This window comes from Dioscorea cayenensis, chromosome 18 (assembly GCF_009730915.1).
Source record: "Dioscorea cayenensis subsp. rotundata cultivar TDr96_F1 chromosome 18, TDr96_F1_v2_PseudoChromosome.rev07_lg8_w22 25.fasta, whole genome shotgun sequence".
Classification (NCBI taxonomy): domain Eukaryota; kingdom Viridiplantae; phylum Streptophyta; class Magnoliopsida; order Dioscoreales; family Dioscoreaceae; genus Dioscorea; species Dioscorea cayenensis.
The window spans coordinates 4,010,737-4,026,723 of record NC_052488.1 but is presented as its reverse complement, the minus strand read 5'-3'; the positions used below and the strand labels follow the sequence as shown (position 1 = coordinate 4,026,723).

Below are 15,987 nucleotides of genomic sequence, written 5' to 3'. Positions count from 1 at the left end.
TGATGGTTTGTTAATAATGACTTCTATTTTATAAAACAAAAAAAGAGTTTAGGTCATATTCCGGAAAAAGTAATGATACATCCTTTATTTATTTATTCATAGGAAAACAATATTTATTTGGTTGTATGAAGGTGCATTTTGTATCTAAAATAAATTAATATCTTTTCATGATTGTTAGTATATTTTTCACCACAATTTTATAAGCCACTCAGTATCTTACAATTCATTGTATACATACATTGCTAAAATGGATAATTACTACATAACTCATTTGATTTTTACAGTAACAAATCTTTGGTATTTATTCATACAAGACTAGAAAATTAGCTGAAAGGTATACAAAGACCAAATTGCCTTTTACAAGAACAGTATATAACCAAATAGAACAGATATTTAAACAAACATGATTTTTATAAAGATATATTAACAACCACCCACTTTTATAAAGACATACAAGCAGTTTTTCTAAAAATAAAATATAATAAAATAATATACAAGCAAATGAAGGAAAACAAAATTTCATTTATTTTCTTTTAATTTCCATCATTTTCTTTTCACTGTCTATGCTTCAATTTTCTCAGTCCAAACAGTTTTGCCCATCACTTCACCAACAAGTGTAAGTCTTCTATCAGTATACAGACTGAAAAATATGCACACCAGACACTATGCAATAAATACAAGAAAACATGCACACTGTACAAATGCATTATTACGAGACTTGTTCAGTTTGATAATTCACAATCACAACAATGTCCCTGGTATTAAATTTCCCACCTTTGACAATTTGATATCATAAGAAAGCGAGGTCAAACCGAAACGATCAAACTGAAACGCCATTCAAAGTGGCACCTGATTACTTCGCTGTTCTCGAGTGCTTGATGAGCCAGTCAATGACAACATCAATGTTGATGGAATCTTTACAGGAGATCATATAGCAGCAAACTTCGCGGTCCTTGATCTGCTCCAAACCTCTGTTTTGCAACATATTATGTTGTTCACACTAGAATTACAAGTCCGGTTTGGAAAAAAAGCTAGCAAGTTTTTGAAAGCATGAAATTTCTATTGAGTGAAACAGGATCTTGAACTTACAGTTGATCACCCAAAGCCTGCTCGGAAAGAGCTTCGGACTTGTCAATTTTATTGCCAAGAACAAGGAGAGGAATCCCGCTCAAGGATGGCTTTATCAGCAGTTCATGAAGTTCACTTTTGGATATTGGAACACTGTCTCTATCTGCAGCATCCACCACATATCTGGCAGGGCAAGATTAAAAATAAATAATGAGATCATTGGAGGTAGATCAAGATAGTACGTTGTGTCAACCTGATGAATGCCTTTGCAAAGGAAACAAATATTCATTGAGGAGAAAATGCAAATTAACAAGATAAGGTGCTTGCATTTTTGTGAGTATTTTCTGTAACCAACCAGTTGGTACATTTTGGAGCCTTTCATTTGCTCTAAAGTAGGGAAAAGTCACTAGACTAACTTCCCCAACTCAGATGTTCACTTGGCCTGAAGTGGGACGAGGTGGGGAAGTGACACTTCCCTCAATTCAGCACTTCTTTTCTTTATTTTGAACTAAATCCACTAAAAAATTTTTCAATGAAGTGGAAGAATATGAAGCTCACTTTCTCCCGCTTCATACCCTTTCACTTCAAGCAAAATAAACAGCAGAACTACTAAAAGCACTTCAACACACTTCTTTCCTTCAGGCCACTTTAGAACAAATGAACACCCTTAAGTTCTTAGAAAACTAATGGTGGATAGCAATAGCATATACCAAAACAACCCTTTCATAAGGCTCACAGCCACACATGTATGGTCAAAGGAGGATTAAATGTGCAAAATTTTATTTATTTACCAAAAAAAAAAAAAAGCAAAAACACACAAAGAACGATGAAGCTTTCTTCACAACTTGAATTCATGATGGAAGGTTACCAGTAAGCAGTGTCAAAAGTTAAACCAACAATGTGAAGCCAAGTGTAAGCCATACCATACCTGATTACAATGCTATTAAGCCTCTGTTTGTACATGCAATTCTGAAAGTATATGAATTGGAAGGGAGAGAATAAGCAAATACACAAAGTTAGCTGCAGCTAGAGGCAAAGATGATATCAATCTTCAAAGAAGATAAATGACAACTGAATCCTGTAAAATCTATTATTATTACAGTCATCAAGGAAGGAATCTTAACTGAAAAAAGCACATACACGGAAAAAACAGGTCTTTTTGAGGAGGTTGTTGAAACAGGTGACTGGACATATATTCTTAAATAAAAGTCTGGTCCAAAGGGAAAGGAAAACAGAAAGCTAAAATATAAAAATAAAGCAGAAGGTACAGGGACAGGAAACATCAAGCTCTCTTCAATTTATTGCCTTTCATATGAATATGAAATAGGTTCCAGATGAAAGATCCAAATTTAGAAAATCAAGAGGAGAAATAGAAATGATGATGAAACTACATACACATGGTGCCAAAATATTAGAAAAACATGCCACAATTATTACACTTTAAGTTATTAGCATAGTCCAGAACATCAAGGAACCGACATCTGACAATTGAGTTTCATTTACTTGGCTAAACCCAGTTTAGTGTGAAATCGGTTAAATTGTTTTTAGTACAATTAAAGTTAATACAGCTAGACACTCCAATCTGAACAAATTCTAGAACAAAATTAGCCCCTCAGACAGGTTAATGCCTCTTCTCTTCACTGTTTGTCTACATCATTCACACTTGTCTAAACAAGTCTAGTGAAATCCTCCATTTCAAAATACATTTTCTGAAATCCAATGACAACAAAACTAAAGATCACAAGCCTCAAATACCAATCAAAAGGGTGTGAATCCATTCAGTTAAGATGGAAAACCTTTGCAAAAGCCTCAGTGATAAAAGTAAATTTGAATGAGAAGTTTTATCTCCTGCTCTACGCATTTGATAAGCTATTTTTGTCAGAGAATCTGTCATTCTGGTAGAAAAGTCACAATTTAAAAAGGATAATTTGAATTACAGGATAGCAGAAACTCCACGACAGTAACGCTCCCACATGGTTCGAAATCTCCTCTGCCCTCCAAGGTCCCACAATTTTATGGTAACATTTCCTTTTGTAACTTTTCGCATGTTAAAACCAACCTGATCGCCAAGGCATTTAAGTTTGTTAGTGCTATTTTGAATCTAAACCATGTACTTCCCAAAGAATGATGCACGCTAAGACACAGCACGCACTGTTGGAATCATGTCCTCACTGTAGCCACCTGTCTGAGAAGCACAGTGCATTAGTTAGGGAGACAATTAATTCTGAAATAAAAAAAGAGAAGAAATTAGGTATACTAACTGCAATTGCATTGACGAGTGAAGTTTTTCCTGCATTCTGAAGGCCAATGAGAGATAGCTCCATTTCCTGTTTGAAAAACAAACTGAAAAACATGCCATTAGTAATATGGAGAAAACTTCAACTGAAAAAGGTACATAACTTTGTAATATAACTGAAGAAAAAACAATCATTTTAGGAATCAGGATTTATGCAAAGTCAAGCCATACAAAGGCTAGCTCATACGAGAATATTATAATTATCTTGGATACAAACAAGATACAGTGTAACCAAGCCAAGCTTGAGTGACCTTGGCCTAGCTCACTCACCTACACCACGCACAAGCTTGAGCTTAAGCATGGTTCAAACCTGCAAGCCAAGCTCAAGCTCAAGTGTAAGCTTAGCAAGCCAAACTCAGAGTGCTGCTCACTAGGTGGTGACAGAGAACGAGGGAGGCAAGCTCACTGAGTCTTGTGGCAATAAATTGAGACGGACACAGATAGAAGAGTAGGTGATAAGAGAAAGAGGGTGGAATTGAGACAAATAAGAGTGGGAGGAGAGACCTCTAGAAAGAGACAGGGATAGAAAACAACTTAGAGGATTGAATGGACACAGTGGTCTTACTATCAAATATTGTAGCTGACCAAGCATGAAATCATAAAAGGATTAAAACCCAAACAACAAACCCCGATTAATCATGAACCTTTATGCCAAAGCTAGATAGTCTTACAAGCATAGGCACCAAACAGTCAAACAAATCAGGGATACAGACAAGCAATGACATGAAAGAAATAAAGGCACAAACTAATAAATTTAGGACCAATAACAGCATTTAAGGTTTTTCTCTTTTACATCTGTTTCTTATTATTATTATTATTATTATTATTATTATTATTATTATTATTATTATTATTATGGCTTTTGAATTTAACTTGATATCATCAGAGAAACTAATAGCACAAAATTGGTTAATTTAGTAAATTTAAATTTAAACACATAAGTGCAGATTCCTCATCCTATTTGCTTAAGCTTAAGGCGGAATTTAGCCCAACTAACATGTATTGGGTTTGGATTTAAGGGAAATTACTTAATAGCCATCAATCTTAATAATCACCGGTTTAGATTTCAAACAAAGCCAAAAGAATCTGCACTGATATGGTTTTTGTGGTAACTAACAAACATATTAACTTTTGAAAGCATATAATACATATTTACATAAATACATACATATATATAACGTTTGACATGAACCCTCCATCATATAAAACTGTTCAGTAGACAAAAGTAGTAATTGCAAAGTACATAATGATACTTTTAGAAGTCATAGCCACACAAAGCCAACAATATGTTGCTTTATGATTTAGGAGATTATTATTAGCATCATACCATGCCTTTATTGGGTCATTGCTAGTATAGCTGATTGCATGAGATGAAAATATATGCATGTGATACACTAGGTCTACAACTGATCTTGAAAGATATTCAAAAAAGTGATGTAAACACTTGTGGGAAAAATGACCAATTTTTAACAACGTAAATTAGAGTGAGCTTGGATAACACATTAAGACAGGTAGAATAGTATAAGAGTGTCATAAAATGATAATGGCTTAATTCTCGGTCATGCTTAACACGTTGAGAAATGCACTGCCCAATCAGTGACATTATTCTCCTTGGGCATATTTCATACCTGAAAGATCTAAACATGTCTAACATAGACATTGTGCACTTTAACATATATGTTAAGTGGTCCTAGTAATAAATACTCTTTGTTTTAAAGTTGAGTGCTCTTATTTGTTTTTAAGATGCTATAGGATGTTGAAGAGTGGTTATGCTACCCATCTAAGGAAAACATCTAGTTTGAAGCAACCTTCGAATGAACGTGTAAATACAACATAGGTTGCATGACAAATTAAATTTGACAAAGGAGTCAAGGTCTAGCATAATATATGATTACTCCATCTAATCATGATTATGATTTGGTAGATATTTGGTACTGATTATGGGTTTACAAGTTTGTTATATACTTATATCACCATGAATAATACCAAGATGTTAATATGGAAGCGAAACATTGATGCATAATGAATTTGATAAGTTCATGCTGTGAGAAGTATTGAATACCATACTTTGTTCCTGGGTCCTTGACATTTTGGTCATTATTAATTGGAAGAGTTTTGGAGTGGGCTTAATTTAATGGATTACATTTATGATCAATAGCCTTGCACATGGATCCATCACGCAGCCAATCTAAGCAGAATTACAGCTATAAAATCAATAAGGAGATTTATCTAGTATTGTTGCTGTCATTCAGATGAGACTGATTGCATTGCAACCCCAAAGACGCATATTTAATTAACTAACATAAAATTTAATGTGAATATAATTTAATATAATCAAGTAAGAATTCCATGAGATAAGATGATGATTGATCATTCCTCTAAATAATTTGTGGTTGAACCATTTTCAATCTTATAAGATACATAAAAATCTGATCATGCTAAGCCTTGAATTAAGCTATTAGTTATCTGTTAAACATTAAATTAAGACTCCTAGGGGTAAGGAATAGGTAAGTCTTGTCCTTTATCTTTATATAAAGGAGTGAAGGATTGACGAAGATAACTTTTAATAGCTTTATTTTGAGATGAAATACTAAATCTGATAAATGCTTTGCTTGTATTACTCTTCTTTTGGAGAAGCGGCATTTTCTTGTTGAATTAATCTAGAACAAGCAATGTGCTATACATTATAGAATACAAGTAGATGAAAAGAGGCATAAGATATACATGGTCCACCACTATGCATACCCCATGGAAAGAAGAATGGAAGATTGTACTAGGACAGAAGTCCCAAGCCAATTACAAAAACTGCCTTTTTCCTTACAGGAAAAGAAGCTACAAAGAAAACGCCTTGTTCATTTCCCTGCATCCATGCACAAAGCTCTCAGTTGTAACCAATCCTTGAAACACTATTTACACGAGGGTGAAGTCAAGAAAAAGTTTAAAGTTACAAATATGCCCCAAAAGCCTCCATATATATACGTACCCACCATGGTCCTTTGCTCATAAGAGTCTTTGGGCTTTGTTAAGAGCCTATAGTGATAGACTCAAGCCATTCTTCAACATTTCTCTCTATATTTGAGGCTCAGCAGGATACAATGAGGAGGAGACCAAACACTTAGATACATTGAGATAGTAATCAACAATGTTTATACAAGATCTGCAGATCTATTACGCTACACTGATCAAGATGAAGACCATATGCAGTTTGGAGTTAAAAGCAAAGCTAGCCCTATTACTTCACTTTAAGTCTAATAATATGAGATGTTACATGTGATCTGTTTGAACAAGATGCATGAATAGATGTATACATGCCACAATAATTGCATAACACAGTCTATGTATTTATTAGGAAGGTCATAAACATGCTTGCCATGGTTTTCCAATATGCATGATGCTACATGTGATCTATTTGAACGAGATGGACATATAAATGATGTATACAGGTCACCATAATTGTAGAACACAGTTTATTTATTAGGAAGGTCTTAATATACATGCCATGGTTTTCCACTACACTGAAGTATTGTACTTCTTTTAGATATAACACGATAAAGTCCACTGTTAATTATAAACATCTATATCTAAAGACATTTCAACATTCAATCTAGGTTTATTCCTTAAAGTAGACATAGTCAGATTCATGACTTTTCTTGCACACAAAAAAATATAGCAGAAATGGAAAACAGCAAATGATTTTTCACTCTGTTTTTAAACTCATTAAATCTTAAACAAGTGTGAATGAAAATAGTCATGAACATGAATGTCATGAATCATGATCATATGGTTTTGTACATATTTAAAATTTTAAAATTAAGGTAAATGTTGTGCCATGATCAAACTTGATTATCCATGTTCAAAATATAGAATGTAATACACATAACAATTGGATTCCAAAGCCAAATCAGTAATCCGCTCAACTTGTGGAATCCATTGATTCTTGAAGACCAATTATATCAACTAATATCACTGGGATATCAAAATCCCCAAGTTTCACTGTAGGGATGTAATACCAAGATCTTTAATGTCCCTACCATAGGATGGATGCTAATTATAAATTTTTTAGATCTTGTGTTATATATATATATATATATATATGCATAAATGGGGGAAATCAATATGAAGGAACCAGATACGGTGTTCATGAATTTTTATTCATTAGCATATGCTCATTGCGGTAATTCCAAAATTAAAATGAATGCTAAACTTGTTCAATAGTAATGACAAGATGCGTGTTAAATGCTTAATATATCATCTTTCCAATATCTAGCTATCCCACTAGATTGATCATTCAGCTGGAAACAACCAAAATGAAAAATCAATAATTGTCTAAAGCCACATCAAGGGCTTGTTGTAGATTTACATTGCTTTGGAGTGCAAATCTGCCAAACAACTAGCTAAAGCCACCTCATTGTTCCGTATAATAAGCCTAGGGTAAGAGACATTGATCCAAAGCAAAGGTTGTTGATCCAAATGATAAATGTTGCAGCCTTGTTGTTAGCACCACAAGCTATAATCTCTTGGAGAAAAAAAGCACAGCCAAAGGTATAGTCAGCAAGCAATGTGACTACACATACCAACTACATCCAATTGTTCTAAAATTGATTGTATTACAGAATCTTCCAAATTAAGATTCTTAACATTAAATAGACAATTGAAGCTCTTCGACAACTACAAACATGCCGCAAAGTACAAAAGTTCATTTAACATTAGTACACTCCCATTATATAACATCAATGATTAAAGCCAAGAACAAACGCTAATTCTAAGGAATTCAGCACCAAAAAAAATATATATATATCTTTACACACAAATTCATACATTCCAGGTAATAAAAACAAGTAGAAAAACCTAGACGAATTAAAGAGAAGCGCATCAAAAGGACACAAACACACACACAAAAAATATATATGTATATATATAATATGAAAGATTGGCAATTTCCTTACGGAAATCACCAGCATTCAATCAATTCAATCCAAAGACCAAAAATTTCAAGAGAAAATCAAGATACACCCAAAAACAATCACAAAAGAGAGAGAAGGGAATGACCTGCGGAGCCAGTTAAGAAGCGCCTCCCAGAGACCCATCACGATCTACAGCGGTGAGAAGCAGCTTAATCCTTGAGCGAACCTATGAAGCAAACCCTAATTCTCAGATCTCGCAAGGAGGAAGAGAAGGATGAGCAGAGAGGCAAAACGCGAGAGCTTTCTTCGGTTTTGTCTGGTTCCGGACAACAGCGATGCCAACAAGATCAATACCTTTGTGAATCGGTGGGCGCGTTGTCACCGTTCGATGCTCGCGATTGGTATTGTCTGATGCAATCAATATGCACATCTCGAGGCAATACTGTAACTGAGATATATTATATATACATAGATATATATAAATCTCTTATACTAATAAAGGGGGGAAAGATATTTTTGAACATTCTGATTTTTTATATTTTTTTGTATTTTTCAAATTATAATTATATTATGTGATATTATATAATAATATTTATAATAAAAACATGTTTTATTTTTTTAAATATAGTAAAATTTAAGATAAAATGATTCGATTTTATAATTTAAATCATCTCATAATATTTTAAAAAAATTAATTAGATTTAAAATAATTTATAAGATATTAATACTGTGCAAAATAACAAGATAACAAGGATGGTCATGTTACTTTAAAGAAAGAAAACTTATAACAAATTTAAAATCATATTGAACATTATAAAAATAATATTTAAATAAAATTGATTTAATAATTATCTAGTTATTTAAAATTTAATTTGAGAAAAAAATATTTTATGGTTTGACTGAAGTTTATTAAACTCTAAGTTTGAGTATAACTAGTCCAATTATGTTTAAATATAACATGATTTGTGTAGTCCAATTAAGTTTAAATATAACATGATTTATGTAGATAAGCATATTATAGTTTCAAGTATAATAAATAAAGCAACTAATTATTAATGGATTAGGTCCCACGCATATACTTTAAATAAAAAAATAAAACAAAAAAATATCGATTATATCAAAATTAGGATACACCAATAATTCTAGTTCACCATGGGTAAGGATACTCTCGCCAATATAATAACTTCTATAAGAAATGCTAACATAGATTTAAAAAAAAAAAATGTTCACATAGCATCCACTAATATCATTGAAAACATTGTTAAAATACTTCAATGAGACTGTTTTATTAGAAACATTGGAAAGCATCAAGAAAATCAAAATCAACCCTATGCTATAGACTAGTAAAAGAGTATATAGAACTATTTTAAAAAATATCAACCAACCTAGTGTATGAATCTATTCCAACTATCAACAATTCCTAAGATTTTAGATAGAGCAGGGATTCTAATTCTTTCTACTTCTCTAGGTATGATAACATATCAAGAAATTCAACTACAAACAATTAGAGGAGAAATTTTGTGTTATACATTATGATTTTTCTCTGATATCCTAATTTGACCTCTAAATTTCCATTTGTTAAATAGTTTTGGTTTTTATTTGTTTTTTATAGATTTAGATTGCATGAAACCTTTTTTACTTCTTATCTAAAATATTATTACCAATTAAGCAAACATTAGCATCCTGAATCCAATAAGTTGAAATAAAAGAAAGTGAAGGCGATATCCGATCATTAACTACATGGCTAAATGGTTAAATCACCCAACTCATACTTGGCAAAATTATAGGTTTAAGTCCTATTAAATGCACAACAACAGGAACATTCAATAAGTCTTTTGGAGTTAGCTATGTATCAATGGAATCTCATCATCCATCCACAATGAATGGGTATCATATATTCATACCATAGCATATAAATAGTAAGAACTAGAATTATTATCAATATTGGAATTCATAAGAAAAAAAATATTTATGGATGTAATCAAATATGCAAAATTTATAGAAACAAGTATTTGGTTACTAGGGAACAATCAATATAATTCCAATGTCAAATCAAGATCAACTATTACAGAAATAAAGCATTTGGTGAACTCTTCTTTGGGGTCAAGATGATAGCTATGAATAGTGATTAACTCCAAAGAAATGGTAGAAAAATGGGACCTATTATGGGTCATATAATGCATTATAAGTATATCATTATTACACTTCAACCGGCTTATTCTATGCCACCTCTTATAGAGAAAAAATAATAAAAGAAAGCTTAAAGAACGATGCATTTATACTAAACTCCTACTCCGAGCACATGCAATGGAGCCATATATAGTCAAGTGAAATCCAATCTAGAATTAATATAATCTCTTGAAAACATCATTGTGGTAAAGGTCATAATGCCAATGAAATTATTATTCTAAAGCATACGGGCTATTTACCTACAATTAGACAATTAAGAATTCTCGGTTGATGTACTAGTAGTGCATCATAGATGCAATCATCTATTTTCTCATTAGGTCACAATTACCATGAGCAAATATATTACTGACAATGACGAGAAACACATTTTAACCATGCTACTTATACTTGTACTTGCTCTACTATTTTGCCAAGCCCACCTAAAGAAGAATTACGGAGAATAAAACACAAATATGTTGATTCCCACCTAGGTTCTATAAGTAATATATAAATCATTCATGATAAATAAAAAGAAATAGTAAGGCCATTCTATTTTGACAAAAAGATCCATAGTTTAATAGATTTGTATCTTCTATCTCGATCATAGTTTTCGCACCCCCAAAAGCTAAAGGAAAGATCCTTCCTTTTTTGGTTAGTTGTGGGCTAGGAGGGATTCGAACCCCCAACACCATAGTTGATAGCCACATGCTCCAATCCTCTGAGCAACATGCCCACCTTATCTCCACTAGATATATTCCCTGGAGTACCCTCAAAAAGGAACCTTTCGTCTCCTTAGCTTTTTTGGATTAAGAAGATGTGAAAGCATATTTCTCACCATCAAACTATGACAATAGTGCTTTTTGATATGTGAAGTGGAAGAAAAAAAAATGTCATAATTGGGTTTTTGAATAAGATGACCTTTGCATATTTCATTTTATCTTTTCTTATTTTTTTTTATTTTAAAAAGGTGTTAAGCTTTTTATTACTCTAGTAATGAGCTATTTTTTTCCTAAGACCTCCATAGTATCATCACCATAGTTTGACCACCAAGTTCAGGATGGATTGGTGTGGTTTTTTTACGCCTAGAACTCTAGAATATCAAATCACAAATGAAGAAAGGATGAGAGATAAGAACATTTCCTAATGATTATGAGGCCCAATTCTTGATTAGAAGGGGCACCAAAGGCTTCTGACCTTCCATCACTTGAATAGATAAAAAAGAAGTTTAATGTTTACAAACAGTTAGATAATGAAAATAGATGGCGAGTACTTGATCAAATTGATTAAGTTGTGTAGGACAAGGTTTAAATCTCTCATTCTGCTAGGATGCCCTAGTTGTATATATCACTACACTTTCACTTAACACTTATCATTATGATAAATAGCTTTTCTCATCAGGTTCTTATCTTGGATTCCCAAAAATTTTGTTACTCCATCCATGTAGGGGTAGAAAACTTGTCGCTATCACAACAGTGCTCAATCGGTCTTTTTGTTTAGGTGCAAGTAGTCCTATCTTCAAAGACATGTCTATTTCACTGAGCCTCTCTCTAAGGTAGTGCCCAAATCATTATACTTTTCATGTAGGTTAGAACTTACCTAACAAGGATTTTTGCTACCTTGGGATCATGTAATTACAACCATTGTTAATCAAGGCTTTAGTCACCTGATATCCTATCATTTCATTAACTTCCTTGACTTTCCTGCACTAATCAGGCATAAGTCCCCATACATAGTCTTGTAACTTACACCCCTTAAGTATTCTCAACCTAACCACCTATGTCAGTTTCGGGTACAGGTACCTTTTGGTAAAGGTCATTCAAACTTTTCTTATGAGTATGGCATGGGTTACTTCAACGCTATATCTCTTGATACTTACACATTGGCTCAAGGCTCTTCCTCTACCTTTTCTTATATGTAAAAGCAAGGTCACTTTGTGTCTTTTAACCAATGACCATCTTTCAACTAACCTAGCCTTTATCTCTTGTAATCAATAAGGGATAGTACAAGAATATTTACTTGTTCTCCATCGACTATGCCTTTTGGTCTAATCTAAGACTTTAATTTACCATCTATGGATGAACCTTGTGAAGAAATCCTCAAGTTTTAAAGGTATTGGATCTTCACCAATGTGTGCATTATCCAAGCCAACATTATTGCTTCCACATCATCCACACCAGCATGCGTGTTTCCCTCTACGACAGAATGCTCCCTATCAAATCATTTTTCCCACAGTTTTGGTAGATCGCTTAACCCATTCATTATCAACGTAAGAGCGTTTGTAATGAGTTATTACACTTTCTTTCGAGGGTGGTTGTTTCTAGGTAAACCTCCTAGCTCTACATCCTTACCTCCTTTATTATTAAGTGTCACCTTAGGGGCCTTAACTAATGATTCGGGTTATTTCCTCTCGACATTGAAGCTCGCCCCCATAGTCTCACTAGTCACCCTTTACTTCTGTTTCTCTGGGGCCATATCTAGTCTTCAGAGTTTGCCTTGATTGGGTACCACTCTTATAGCCCGTATTGAAATAGTGCTTTACTTCTAGATGTCTAGTCAATTATTGCACCTCAAGGAATTTTTGGGAAGAACCATCTAACTCTTGGTTTGAGTGGCATTTCATCTCTAATCACAACTCATCTGTTGATTATTCAACATTTGTTGGTTTTGACCTCTACTTAGTTTCACTCAAGCATTACCCTAATAATGGATAGATTACCCAAGTTCCAGCTCATAAGCAATAACAACCACTCTATGAAAGAAGGCTTTCGCTATGACTTCATGGGTCCTCTTAATCAAGGCATTGCCTATGAGTCAACGGACCCATGAAGTCATCAACAAGTAAATAAAAGTTTCCAAGAAATTAGACAAATATACATATTATGCAATAGGTTTCTCTATATACTAGTGGATCCAAGACTCAATAACATATGCATGACCAAAATAAACATACATGAACTGAGAGGACAAAAATCTAGAAGATAGGAGGACAGTAGTAAATGCTCAACATGCTGCCACACAGTCGTACCTATTACCTTCAACAGGCTGGGAGGAAGTAAGAGGGATGAGCAACTAAAGTTACTCAGTGAGGGGAGGTTAGCACAACTCCATTAGAAATATACCAAAATACAATAAACATAAATCTTCAAAATGATAATTTACTAATAAGATAACTAGCTTAGAGCATGAATACTTAATATAGCAAACTTTAATACAGTAATAAAAAATGATAGAGTCAAGTAGGCATTGTACCTCAACTAGGGTTTTACCACTTCAAAACCACAAAATACTGAACGTAGGGTTCCAAATTAAGAAAACAAGCTAATCATGAATCCAATCATTCACCATAAAACATATAAATCAAAATAGTTTCAAATACAAGTATAACAACTTAATACCATGGTTTTTGAATAAGTAATTATATTACTAGTGCTAAATCGAATTTATGGGAGCCTGTCCTCCTAAGAGCGACAACTGGGCTTCGCTCACTCACCACCAATTCGAGATGACATTACAAATAAACTCAAAGGAAATAAATCTCAAACCCAGCATAAACCAACACCCAACACTCACCCAACATAAAGTAGTCTAGAAACCTTTCCAAGCCTACACCGTGGTCACAGCTATTTTAGAGCCATCAAGGTACTCATGCCTTTGACGTTGACTCATCAATTCACTGGTTGGTGACTCTAGCGACCCAGTGAATATCCAGTTATGACTCTACACTACCACCTGAACTGACCCTCGTAGTAATCAGCCGGTCTAGTATGCCACCTTAATAGGCTGGCCGTGGAGACCGCCTACTGCAGTAAAGTATCACCATACAAACTCAACAATAAGCATAACTCCACATGGAGTACAATAGCCAACAATAACCATCAATCAACAATACCTCAACTATTATCACAAGGAAATGATAAAAATACAAGAAAGACTCAAGCTTTTAACACAAATCATTTTACAAACACCAACACAAGAAACAACCTAGAAATTCTTTCCTTAAACACAAACTTTGAAAAGAAGCATCAAGCCATAAACTTATTTCCAAAGCAATAAACATCTCAAAATCAATCATGAAACCAATGAAAACTCATTAAGAGTATTAAACCATATAGATATTAGTAATTTTCCTATATGGTCATGCTTAATAATCCCACTCACCAAATTGACGATTTCTCTTGCTTGCAAGCTAATCCTTAGCTAACCATTTGCCTCAAACCAAAGCTTCACCTTTTTTGCCAAAGCACAACAAAACACAACAATTGTTAATACAAAAGCCAAGCAAGAAACCATAGGTTTCTTCTACCAAACAACCCTAATCACAACTAGGGTTTGCTCAACTAACACCTTAGGCTACTAAAGAAGTTCTAAAGGGTTAACCTCACCCTAACTCAAAGAAACCAAGGAAACAAGGAAAGCTCACAGGAGCTACAGTAACACCAAAATTCCAAGCATAAAATTCACTCGAGATTCCAACAATTTTTGGGAAACAAACGAGGGAATCATAATCCAATAACCTTCTACACTCTAACAACAAGATAATGCAAGAATCAAAGCTCAAACATGCTTATTTACCACAAGCACTAGATTCCTCTAGCAAGGATGAAGAAAACAAGGAGAAAAAAGAATATGGTGTTTGCCTTGCTAGCTTCAAGAGAGGAAAGCTGGAGCTTCAATCTATCAAGGGAAGGATTTTCATTCAAGGTCTCCTTCTCCAAGAGAAAAACAAAGAGGTAATGAAACGAAAAGCATGGGTTTAAAAAAAGACAAATCATGACTTTGAATTGACAAGGCATGGCTTTGAAATGACAAAGCATGGTTTGGGGTATGAACAAAAGAATGGACATGGAAAAAGACCAAATTGCCCTTCTAACTCCCAAGTATGCAAAAATATTAAAAAAAAGATTAGGGTTAAAAACATAGGGCAAGGTACAACAACAACTCTTCTAAAAAGGTGTTATGCTTGCAAATGGAGATTATAAATCATTATGATTTTTTTGTTCCTAAAAATATTCTTTCTCCTAGACATTATAAAGAATTATGATTTCTAATTTGTTTCAATTCTTGTAATTGGAATGTTGTTGACAGAAATCCAACATTTTGTAATGAAAACAAGATTAAAAAAAAACTACAAATAATTTTTGAATAAAAATTTTAATACACATACAAGAAAATTTGCTAAATTTAAATTATTTCTTTGGCCCAATTACCAATTAGAAGATTTAGCTTGTATGAATCAATATTGGTTTGATACCAATAATATTGTTGTTTTAGGATGTCAAGGATACATATGGGGTTAATTTTTTAGGAGGTCACTTAACTTTGCTCATGTTTTATTTTGGTTACCGAACTTCAATTTGCATAAAAAAAAAGTTACTCATCTTTGATTTTGTTTCACCGGTAGATCACTCGATTGATTAACGAGTTAAATAGGTGACATGGAGTCCGAAAAATCCCAATCAACTTAGCAACATGTCAGCAGTCTTGTGTGGACACTCAACGTCAACGTAAGCTGCCCACTCAGCATTAGTGATGCCACGTAATCATCATCTT

At 33.5% G+C, this 15,987-nt stretch overlaps 1 protein-coding gene across 3 annotated transcripts; it reads right to left on the bottom strand.

The window, feature by feature from the left end:
* Positions 1-675: 675 nt before the first annotated feature.
* LOC120282298 (ADP-ribosylation factor-like protein 8c) lies at positions 676-8,607 on the bottom strand. Of its 3 annotated transcripts, XM_039289076.1 has the most exons (7): positions 8,414-8,500; positions 6,110-6,224; positions 3,330-3,411; positions 3,221-3,253; positions 3,006-3,127; positions 1,090-1,251; positions 676-971 (listed from the first exon to the last, which is right to left on the bottom strand). In XM_039289076.1, exons 2-7 carry the CDS (start codon positions 6,112-6,114, stop codon positions 854-856), a joined length of 522 nt encoding a protein of 173 aa, XP_039145010.1. In that variant the 5' UTR covers positions 6,115-6,224; positions 8,414-8,500; the 3' UTR covers positions 676-853. The 3 variants fall into 3 exon arrangements, with proteins under 3 accessions (XP_039145010.1, XP_039145009.1, XP_039145011.1); XM_039289075.1 differs by lacking the exon at positions 6,110-6,224 and having other exon boundaries at positions 8,414-8,607; XM_039289077.1 differs by lacking the exons at positions 6,110-6,224; positions 8,414-8,500 and adding an exon at positions 3,635-3,719.
* Between the last annotated feature and the right edge of the window lie 7,380 nt (positions 8,608-15,987).